General features: G+C 41.2%; 1 protein-coding gene across 3 annotated transcripts in view; it reads left to right on the forward strand.

Moving 5' to 3' along the window:
* The window catches only part of PITPNB (phosphatidylinositol transfer protein beta), a 61,650-nt gene extending 51,353 nt beyond the window's left edge, over positions 1-10,297 (forward strand). Inside the window, exons 9-12 of one of the 3 annotated variants that reach the window (XM_036874844.1) lie at positions 1,642-1,752; positions 3,558-3,680; positions 7,053-7,138; positions 8,321-10,297. In XM_036874844.1, the coding sequence (XP_036730739.1) occupies positions 1,642-1,752; positions 3,558-3,680; positions 7,053-7,100 (282 nt within the window). In that variant the 3' untranslated portion in view covers positions 7,101-7,138; positions 8,321-10,297. The other 2 variants (XM_036874842.1, XM_036874841.1) reach the window with 2 other exon arrangements.
* Positions 10,298-12,008: the final 1,711 nt, after the last annotated feature.

Raw genomic sequence — 12,008 nt, forward strand, 5'->3', positions numbered from 1 at the left:
CTGCCTTTGCTCTGGGCCCGTCCCAGGCTCTCTCCTCGGTCAGCTCGGGAGCGGATCGGTCTCCCGCATATACCACCTTGGGAGAACAGTGGTGCTGAGTGGGACCATGGTGAAGACACTGGTGTGTGCGATGAGCTCCTGGTTCACCCCTCTCCCCCAAGTAAACATGCTAGTATATTGTGCTTACTAGGACAGTAGCCTGCACTAAGTTTCACAGAAATCATCAGCAATACTATAGCTTGCAATCCCCCCCCAACCCGGTTTTTATAATGAAAAATTTCAGAAGCAGCCATAAAAACCGAAAGAATAGAACAGTAAACACGTCCATCTAGATTGGACAGTTGTTAGCACTTTGCCGTATTTGTTTTTGCCCTCCTCTTCTCCCTCTTCTGCCTCCTCGGCTTCTCTCTACCTATTTATTTATTCATTCATTCATTCATTCATTCTGAACCTAGAAATCCAGAGTAAGTTTTTATACTCTGAGCCTGGGGTGACATGTTTTGAGGATCCAAATTCTAATTGCTTTTTCATGTTTTTATGAAAGTAAATTGCGAACATTTTATTTTGTTTTTTCTGTCCACATAGTCCCCCATCTCTCTCCCTTGCTCTTTTTTTTTTTTTTTAAATAGTTTTCCTTTTTTACCCTAACTCTTGATTTGATTCCCTACTACATTTAAACTATGAGGTGTAATCATTTATGGAAGTTAAAGTCTGGATGTATGGGATTTGCCTTCAAATACTTGATAATTATAGATCACTTTTGCTGCTACATCCCTTTACATGGTCCCCCCTTTTGGTTGAAAAATACCTCAGTTAATAAACAGTGCCCCAGACTTCCCTGGTGGTGCGGTGGTTAAGAATCTGCCTGCCAATGCAGGGGACACGGGTTCGAGCCCTGGTCCGGGAAGATCCCACATGCTGTGGAGCAACTAAGCCTGTGCGCCACAACTACTGAGCCTGTGCTCTAGAGCCCACGAGCCACAACTCCTGAAGCCCACGCACCTAGAGCCCGTGCTCTGCAACAAGAGGAGCCACTGCAGTGAGAAGCCTGTGCACCGCAATGAAGAGTAGCCCCTGCTCACTGCAACTAGAGAAAGCCCGCGCAGCAATGAAGACCCAACGCAGCCATGAAGACCCAACGCAGCCAAAAATAAAAAATAAATAAAATAAATAAATTTTTTAAAAACCCAAAAAACAGTGCCCCTCCACTTGCCAGTGTTTGAAGACAAGAAGACGACTAATCTTCCTCATGGTTTTTTTATTGAGGCTCAATAAAATGGATGAGACCTCACCACATCCACGGTGGGATTGCGATAATGGTGTTATGAGAACCTTTACGTATTAAAGGCTCACTATTGATATGATGTGAATTGAATTTGGTGTTTAATGTGAAATATGAATAGTGTAATTTGAGGCGGAGCACTGCGCCTATTAAATTGTAGAGCCAGGAAGTAACTTGGTCTGTGGAAGGAGGGTTTGCAGCAGGGGAATACTGCTGCTTTTGCTAAAATGATTTCAAATTTCCAAATACCTGAATTAAACACATATGAGATTGTAATTTTCTTCATGTACGTCTGTGATGATGTTACCCAACAGTCAATTTTAAGTCACGATTGCCCATTTTCAATTTTCCTCATGCAGAAGGAGCTGGCAAGCAACCCTGACTGTCCTCAGATGTGTGCCTATAAGCTGGTGACCATCAAATTCAAGTGGTGGGGACTGCAAAGCAAAGTAGAAAACTTCATTCAGAAGGTAAAGTCTGTTCAGAGGGTGGTGACTTACATTTAGGTTAAGAGTTGAAGTAGCTATTAATGGTGTATTTTCTCTTTTGCCACTTTTTCCTTCTCGTTTAGGTGAAATTATTGCCCCTCTGTAATTCCTCTCTGCCCTCCTTTTTCTGCCTACAAACAGCAAAAACAGATGCCAGCAGAGGTTTTAAGGGGCTTTCTTTGGAGAAAAGCATAGTGGTTTTTGGTGCAAAGTGCTTTCCTGATGGTTTGCCCAGCTCTTCTGTAGAGCGCCCTTTCCACATCCAGCATGTCTCCAAGGGGACCTGGGGTCCTGGCACTGGCTGGAGGGAGAGGCCACGCCTTGATGTTGGGGCTCCTCTGTCCCAGCTCGGCTGATAGCCCCTGCACACAGGTCTCTCCTGACACACACCTTCTGTGCACTGTGCACTTTCCACCTTCTGGTGGGATGTCTTCTTCAGAGATCCTCACTGAGAATAGTTACGCTGAACCTAGGGTGACATAATCTGAGGATCCAAATTCTAATTACTTTTTTATGTCTTCTTTATTCAACTGAAAGTAACAAGTATTTTGATGTAGAAAGAGGGGAGAATTGCAGTTGCATAGAAACACATGGTTGTAAACATGTGAGGAACATGGAAAGTTTCTTTGGTATGTAATTTTCCTATAGGGTGAATAGCTCATTCCATTATCATTATATAGAGGCCCCTGTTATATCTCTGAACGTCCCACAACTAGTTGCATCTGAGTTTCACTGTAACTTTTCTACTTTTAAACTGTAACTGCTCTAACATTTTTTTAAAAAAAGGATCTTATACACATAGCTGATTCACTTTGTTATACAGCAGAAACTAACACAACATTGTAAAGCAATTATACTCCAATAAAGATGTTTAAAAAAAAAAAAAAAGGATCTTAAAGTGCTGGAAACTTTCATTATTCTTGGGCCTGCTTGCCGTTGGCCACAGTAGGCACTCTGTAAATATTGGCTTCTTTTCTTCCTCTTGGATCAGAGTAATAGATTAACAATCCAGTTCTGATAAATAGAAGGTACACATGTAATTGATGAAGTCCATCCTGTTCATGGAAAAAAAAATTTAAGTCGATTGTCCAAACGTACTATTCACTGTTCATTGCACTTTTCTCGCTTCTTGGGAAAGTGTAGTAAAACTTAAATAATCCAGCAATTAAAACCACTAATTATATATGTTAAAGCCACTAAATATATGTATGTATGTGTGTGTGTGTATATATATATATATACACACACACACACACACACACACCTAGTAACAATAGAGCAGAAAAATTAATGGAGAGTATATAAGAATTCTTAATAAAACATTTTATTCTAAAGAACCTGGGACTCTCTTCTTTAAGTACATGTTGTATTCTACCTCACCATATTTCTTTGAATTGCAGAGAAGTTAAGAATGACAGTGTATGGTTTTATAGCAGAAGAAATCAAGTTGACCTTTAGTCACTGACATTAGAAAAAGGTAAAAGTAAGTCAGGTCCAGCAGGAGTTTGTGTTGGATCAGAATGCCCACCACATTTGTTTTCAGTTTCTGGTAAATCATTCTACCTTTGCAAGGAGGATTGTTTCACATTTCAAAGGGAGATTTTTCTTTTTACTTTGTTTTACAAAATGTTAATAGGATGGAATTAAGATTTTCACTAATTGAAATAGTGGTCTTTTCAAACCAAGAATATGTAGATTTCATGGGTTATCTGGGGCATATAAAGTTAATATGTTATTAATGTTAGAGTTTTGCCGTCTTATAATCATTTTCTTCTTTGTTTTAAAAGCAAGAAAAAAGGATATTTACAAACTTTCATCGCCAGCTTTTTTGTTGGATTGACAAGTGGATTGATCTGACAATGGAAGACATTAGGAGAATGGAAGATGAAACTCAGAAAGAACTAGAAACAGTAAGACTTCCCATTCTGGGGAAATTCTCTAATTTCCCCTTTCTAAAACTGTGTGCTTAATAAGTATAGACTTACAATTAGGAAAAGTGTTATTGAAAGCCATTTCTTAATCTCTATATCCTCATCAAAATCCAGTTTCTTAGACACTAATATCCTTTTATTCCGATTTCTCTCTTGTTGAGCATCTTTCGTGAAAGTAAACTAGAACTTTGTTGATCCAGAATTTGTTACGTGTAAAATGTTCAGCAGTCTTGTATTCTTTTTCATGCATTGGTTGTCCATGCTGGTGCCTGGTTCGCAGTCCTTTTAGGCATTCACTTTATCAGGCCAAGTTGCCTTTGTCATTTTGTTATCGCAGTAAGTTATTAATGCTAGCACAGTAAGTCCTAGTTCCCTATTCTGTAGATAAGGCTAGTAGTATTGTCATTGATTGCAGAAGTGCCTCCTCCCATCCCACAACTAGCAGTGTCTCCTTATTTCTTACAAGCTTTAGGCAGAAATTCAGGTGATCCTTGGGCTGGAGGTCTGTGTGCCATTTCTCAAAGTGAAGCCCACCCCAGCCCCTCCTGCACCAGAGCGCCGGCCCTGCAGCTCAAGAGCACCCCCTTTCTCCCAGAGTGGGTTCTTCCCCGACTTACTCTTGGCATGCGTCTGGTTTTGCTTTTGCTCTGGGCTGTGCTTCTTTTCAGTTGGAAGTAAGGCCCCACGGGGGAAGTGAACCCGAGGAATGTCCAGGGTAGGCTGTGGTTTCCACGCAGGCATCCAGAGTCCTGCCAGCAGTCCCAGTTTGGGAAGCCCCGTGGGCGGGCGCGAGTGTTTGACGAACGCCTGTGTGTGAGGCAGGAACTCCATTTAATCACAGGAGAATGGCAACAAATCAGGTTCTTTGGCACAGAAGGAAATCTATTTGTCTGGCACAGAGCATTGTAAAGAATGTGTTTAAAATTGCTTACTTTTGGTGATTACAGCAGATCTGCTTCTAATTAGCTTTATACAAACCTTCTGAGAGGACTAGGACATATTTTCTTTATAAGGCAATAAAATGTTTTAACCTTATCTTATACATAAAGTAAACTTTAAGCAGCCTCCAACTTATGAATGGATTTTGTTCCAAAAGTTTTTAAGTTCGGTTTTTGAGATTTGGAACATGTTTTCCCATAGTGACAACATTATAAATTGGGATTTGGTTTGCAGGCCAGACAATAGAGGCCTCTCTGACCTCAATTTCTCATACTAATAGTATGGCTCTGAGTTCTAGATCTTGGGAGTAAGGTGATAGGATGGCAAGCATGGAAGACCATCCCTTACACCCTTATTTTTAGGCTGGCCCCAGGCAAAATATTTAAACGGACAAGAGTAAGTCGTGGGTACTTGCTACCTTCCTTCCAATGCCTCTCTCCCACTTTTGTCTTCCCTTTCTCAAGAGTCAGGTTCCCTTCTCTGAGAAGCACCCCTCACCACCACCCAGTCTTAGTCCCTTTCCTCCTGCCTTGCCTGGTTTTGCTCCTTCCAGGTGCTCCAGGCTCCAGTAATAGCTGCCACCTCTGCCTCCAACCCCTCTGAGCAGCCGGTGTCAGCTGAACATTAAAAAGAAAGCAGCAGGATTACACACTCGTTCTCACTAAGCTTATGGTACAGCCTTGGCATCTCCAGAAAACGATTTGCCAACACCAAGAAGAAAGAGAAAACGGACTTATATTTATTGATTCGAACTCTCAGGAAGGAGGCTTTCATTTGGTTTTGATTTCTATGCTGAAGGCCCGTCCATAGCACCAGGAAGAGTGGTGATGGCTGAAGGGTAACGAGTGGAGCCCTCCCTGGTTTGGGCTCTGGACCCCTCGGACCGAACTTGGCCGAGGCCTTGTCTTCCCCCAGGGGAGTGCTTACTTCCCTCACAAGTTTTTAGTCTCAAGGTGCCTGAACACAGCGCCAACAGGAGAGCCCTGACAGGAGGTGGTGACTGGCTGCCACCTGTGGCAGAGGGCCTGCAGGCTCAGCTGCTTCTCCGTGCACATCTGTTACTTGTGAGTTGGGAATCGCACTTGAAAAGAAGGTGTAAGAAGTGTTACACAGAAGCCCAGTTTATTAGAAAGCATCATTATTGTATCCACATGGCTTAAACTGACAAATTCCCTCATAAAGTTGGTAGAAATCTGTCATTGGTTCAGGGTTGGGAATCCATGGCAGTTTCTTTGTTAAACATTTCAAAAATACTTCAAGTCAAACTGCAGGGTTAAATGCTGATCATCTTAACATTAAGTCCCATTTACTTCATTCTAGGTCGTTGGGGAGCGCTTTATTCCACATCACATTGCTGCTGCTCTGGGTCCTCACAGTTGGTTTGTGAGCATCTCAGTCTGGGCAGCCTCATGCCCACAGGCCAGAATGCCTACCCAGAAAACACCTGCCTCCTGAAGAGGCTTAACGTTTTCAAGTCCTCTTCACCACAGAGGAATTTCCCCTTTTCTTGAGGTCCTGTTTCCCTGACACCTGATGATAGAATTTGATGTGTTACATAATTCTCTTCTTAATTCGCAAATATCTGAAGAATTGGATTTCTTTCAAATGGGTTTTGGCCCTGGAGAGAAGGCGTAGCATCTCGAGAGGTTAGGCATGAGAGGAATGCCCCTGCCTGTAATCCTGCAGAGGAATACTGGGGTTAGGCCCAGCAACTGAAGGAGTACTTACGGCAACGTTATGCCTGTTCTCAACTGGACCTTCAGGAGGGGTCGGGGGAGGGGGGAAGGGTTGAGCTTCAGAAATGTGTTTATTACATGTGTTTCTTTTCTGTCCATTCTTTTAATTTTCTCACTGAGTTGTCTCTAGGCCGTTGTTGTGAATGCCTGTCCTTTCTGATGCCTGTCCTTGTGTCCGTTGTTTCTTATACATTGTTACTGTGCTCGCTTGTTCTTCCTTTTGTCCTCCCTCTTTTTAATAAACTTCCTGTAAAGAACTCCTTTGAGGGACACTGGTCTCAGAAGCCAGAGGTGGCCACATCTCATGGCTTCCTGTCTGGTCCAGGGACTGAAAAGGTGAACCAGACCATCGGGGCATTTTCTCACACTGTATTAGTGAACAGTTCATTTACCCTGGCTATCTTTGATAATTTCACATCATCAGTCTGCAGGCTTTTGTTTCCTAGATTCAAGAATAGATACATTTTTTTGTGCTGTGGTAAGAAAAGCCTTTTGCAAGATTTACTTTAGATCAAGGTAACTAGAAGGGCCTCGGAACTTCATTTTTAATGTGGATATGCTTGTAAATAGGCAGCGGTCACTTCACAATCTCTTCTAGATCTTTTTTCTCCCCTTGCTTACTAACCCAATTTAGAGTCTGTGATTTCAGCAGCTCATGATTTTATTTTACGTTTAGATGCGTAAGAAGGGTTCCGTCCGAGGCACGTCGGCTGCTGATGTCTAGATGAGTCCCCTGTAGGGTCAGAGACAATATCAAACTGTGTAAGTGAAGACCTGGGTAAAAAGAATGTTTAAAAACCAATACCTTTTTGGTAATGGGTAGTTAACTTGCTGAGTGGAGACAACATATTAAGTATGGTTTAATTTTTAGAATGTAAGAGGTATATATTTCAGACATTGACAGTGAACACCTGAGTTATTATTCTGTAAGAATTCTATCTGTGGAAGAGGTTGAATTTAGTAATCCTAAATGTTACGGGTTAGAATCCAGCTGCCAAGTATACTTACTCATCATGCAGCACTGTCCTAGAAACCAGCTGAGTTTTCATCGATAGCCAGTTAATTGACCTATTTCTCACTAGGACCATTTGTGGTTAGTAAGGAAATATGTAAAAGCATTTAAAGTCAAAGATCCTTCATCCCATGCCATAAGGGCCAATCTCAGTAATTCATTTTAGTTGACATTTTTTTGAATATCAGGAAGTCTCCCTTCATGTTGACTTTTCAGTTATCTTTACATTTAGCTTTAATATGTGTAAATACACTACTTTTTGTTTACAGTGTAAAATATTTCAATGGTCTTATTTCTTTCACACAGATTTATATGCCTAGATAAGAGATATTCCTAGAGGGGAAAAAAAGAGCCTCAAAATCTACCCCACATATTAGAACCAGGATGAAAAACAAAAATCGGCAGTACACTGTCGTCATTCATTAATATTGAGCTATGATGTTTATTGAGAAAAATGAGAAGACAGAACACACTTCTTACCCCACTGTTTCTTGGCTGCCCCCTGACACGTGCTACCTGCTCTTTAATTATTGAACACCGGAGAAACGAAATGTTCACTCCTGAAGAAAAATACCAAATAAGAATGGATGAACTCTGCCAGGATTCCTCCAAAGCCCTTTTCTTAAAATTTAGTGTTCATTTACAATTTTTTTAAAATTTATTATTACTTTCATTAAGGTCTTCTGAGTTTCTGTGATTTATTTCTGCTTCTAATTTATCTTCCCTCTGATGAAACAAAATATTATGCCCTTAGTAAGACCAGAATCAAGAGATTAAATGTTTAAAATGCAGTAGTTGGGGTGCATTGTCTGCCAGAAGTTTTGCTACACTGAGGATGTTTTTCCTAGAGAATGTTTGTGACAAGCTGCGGTCTAACATTTTTTGCGTCTCTCTGTATTTTAACACATTGCACTGTCTCGCTTTCCTTACAGTTACGTAATCAAGGTCAAGTAAGGGGAACAAGTGCAGCCAGTGATGAGTGAAGAAGAATCTGACCATGTCTTGCAGTGTTGACGTTTCCCAGACGTGTGCTTGTGGTTATGTGCCCACAGGCACAGGTCCCAACCACGTGTGTATATATGTGTGTCCTATCTGTAGCTGTATATAAAACGCATGTAGAGCTGCAGATCAAAATACACACACTTGTGTATATATGTACATACAAACATACTGAAGGGATTAGTACAATTTCTCCAAAGTACTGTACCTATCTTCAGCAAGAATGCAAAAGAAAATATTTTCAATATATATACCTGGAACAGATTTTAATAATTATCAGAGTAATACCATTAATGGACGAATTGACTGCAGTGTAATACTAGCTGGTATGTTTCATAAATGGCAAGTTGTGGACCAATATATATATAGCCTTTTATTACTTTTCTGTTCTTTTAAATCAGTCTCTTACAAATTTTAATTTTAGTGCCATAATCAACAGACTCCCACAGAAAAATTTATTAGAAATCTTTTGGTATTCCAAGGAATCTGGAATGTAACTCTGAATGTATTTATAATCATTTATTTCTGGATTTTCATTATCATACAGCCAAACTGGATAATATCTATTAGTAAGTAGTAGAGTTACCGACCAGTTTTTACTTGTTTGCCCCAAGGAAAAGATCCTTTTAAAAAAAATTCCATTTTTTATTGGATTTTTGTATGTTGAATTTCAAGTATTTTTCTACATCAAGTCTAGCAAAAATGGAAATGACAGTCTGTGATTTATAACAAACACTATACAATTTTCAGGCTTCTGTTAGGCAAAGAAAGAAATTGATGAAGAAATTAATAGGATTGTAGGCTGTTTAGAAAAATTGGACGTACAGCACTTCCACGGAGTCTTGTTTCTGAAATGACTGTTTTCTGAAATTACAACTTGGAAACTATGCAAAGGACCTAGATTCCTCACAGCTTACACGGTAGAATATAGATAGTGATGACATTTTGCTCTTTTCATGTTGAAATATACTTTAAGGGGGAGATGCTGCCTTTGAGATAAGAAGAGGTTCAGAGGCAGCATGAGGCTTGTCTGCACATGGTTAGGAGGCCCTGCCAGGGGCCAGCGCGGTTCCACCCGTTGGGATGTGCTCTGAAGTAGGACATCATTAGAACATATTCTGAAAAAGCATCATGAAAATGCCGGTTAGAAGCTGCTGCCCCTTTTTTCTTTCTTTTTTCCTTTTTTTTTTAAAGAAAGGAACAATAGCTAGGTAAGATTTTTATCATCTTTCTCTGTCCAAATCCAGTTTCTCTCCTGTCAGTCCTGGGAGCTTGAATAGAGGGATATTGTTGAAGCCTTCAAGTCACAAACCATCTTCTTTAACCTCCCGTCCCTCCTACAGCACACAAGCCCCTGCGTGGTCGTGTCACATTAGTCATCTGATTTGCTGACAGTCCTGCCTTCCCTGCTCCTTATTTTCCCACGACCTGTGTCCCCACTGAAGTGATCACAGTGACTTAGACAAGGATGTTAGGATCACTCCTGCGCTGCGATACCCTTTATCCTCGGCTGCAGACTCCACATCGCACATGTCCTCTGTGTACTCAGGATCAAGACTGATGTTTACTCTCTGGGCACTGTTGTAAGATAGGTTTTGTCAAAGCATAATCATTGTCTGCAAAGTGATGCCAGGAAGATTATTGCTAATTTTGTGAAATAAAGAGTCTAGCCTTCTCCTTTTAATGAACTTAACTCTCGTTGGCGTCTGTAGCATCATTGGGAGCTTAGGCGCACATGGAAATGAGAGCCCAGCGCATGGATTTTAATGTTTTTCTAACAACTGTGGAGATTTGAGGGAATGTGTGGTGAATGTAAAATATCTAGTTTACTTGGCAGTCTCTTGTGTAAATTACAGTAAAACAAAGTAAATGAAATTTAAACAAAAAATAAATTTGATCACAAAATGCCACTTGTGTGCTTGAGTGGTTGTTTCCCTGATGCCACGTCTGGTTTAGAACACTGTGGACCACTTCTCTGCTGTTTTTTCAAGACTTCTCTAATTTGCAGCACTACCCACTGTGGGAAAAAAAATTTTTTTTAATTTGTCTTTAAAATCTGAGCAGTAAAGAAGGATTATATATTAGTCTCAGGGGTTTTTAAAAAATTATTCTTAAAGGGGAAAAATAAGGAAAATCCATAGTATTTTTTAAAGTACTCAGTAAGCATTTTGCTGTTAGATTCTGCTCATTTCAAGATCGTGGCTTTTTGGTTTGGGGCCATGTTTTACATCTCCTCTTTTAGGACTTGGTCACTTCCAATCTTCCGGTTTTGGACACGTAACAACTATTTTCTTGTGGTGCCAACTTACATTCTAGAGCGGTTCAACCTTCAGAGAGATGGCCAGGTATCTGGATGGATTTAATAAAATGTTGTATTTCCACGGTGTTCTTGTGTTTGCTTTCTGAGGTGATTTTCTTAGTGTTTTATTTCAGAGGTAGTGTTTGCATTCACATGGACCGTCTGTCATTCGTGCATTCAGCAGTGTGAGCTCTTCCACACCCAGTACGCAGGTCCCCTGGAGGTGCCAGAGTGAGCAGCAGTGCAGAGTCCAGGGTGGGAGACAGACGTGTTAATAGGTAGATGACAGCTCAGTCTGATAAGTAGTCGTTTGACAGTAGAGAATTGGTGGAGAGAGATCTTAAGGCGTCATCCACATCGTACAGATGAGAAAGCAAAAGTCCAGGCCAAAGGCAGCTTGGCAGTGGGGACCCTTGGAGACCCCCTCCTGGCCCCTTGCCGAGTCTTGGACTCCTTTTCTGTCACTGGCGCCCTGGTGCCCTGTAGTGTTCAGGGTCAGCTGAGGCACTGTATCCTCTAGCGTATGTTGTGTCCTCTTCAGTGTGATTTCTCCCCTCCCATTCTATCCATTTACCAAACTGCCTCCTGGTTGATCTAAAAATCACTGTGGACCTAACACCTGGCTTTTAAATAGCTCACTTTTCTCTCCCCTTTTCAACTCACTAAGCTGTAAAGTTTCACAGCCCAACCTCCCCCTCAGATCTTGTCTCTGAGGAAGTAAGAGACATTTATTAACAGTTGTTTTGTCCATTTCCCCTCAGCAGTCAAGTTGACAAGAGGTCGGCATAGAATTCCCTGTTCCTGACGATTTGGAAGGAGAATGTTCTGACTGTTGTTAGACCCTCACACCTGATACCATTGAGAGCCACTGAATGTTAGGAGGTAGAGTTCAGTGAGTCCAAAATTTGATGTTTTTCAATGTTGCCCTCACTGTCAGCTTTAGAGTTTGGGACTTCACGTGATTGGAGGGAGGGAGGGAGAGAAGGTGCGGGGGGATAGGTTAAAGATTGTCCCGCTGATCCTGGAGCATCTATAGGGCGTGCTTCCTAGGAACCCTGCCAACATCACTTGGGGTTATGTTTTCTGACTTGGAAATACTAAACAACAGCGATCCCTTCAAAACCAGTTCTTAAACCAGATTGGATTAGGGAAAGTAGAAAATTTTGAGTGTTCTGTTATGCTAGGGCTACTGGTTTGAAAAAAATTCAGCATGTGTCAACCAGAGGTTCTCAACTTTGGCTCCACTTAGAATCATGGGGGGAGCCTTTAAAAATATCCGTTGCCCACCAGTTGCCTTTCTATGGCTTGGGTTCAGTGTGCCC

Source organism: Balaenoptera musculus, chromosome 14 (assembly GCF_009873245.2).
Source record: "Balaenoptera musculus isolate JJ_BM4_2016_0621 chromosome 14, mBalMus1.pri.v3, whole genome shotgun sequence".
NCBI lineage: Eukaryota > Metazoa > Chordata > Mammalia > Artiodactyla > Balaenopteridae > Balaenoptera > Balaenoptera musculus.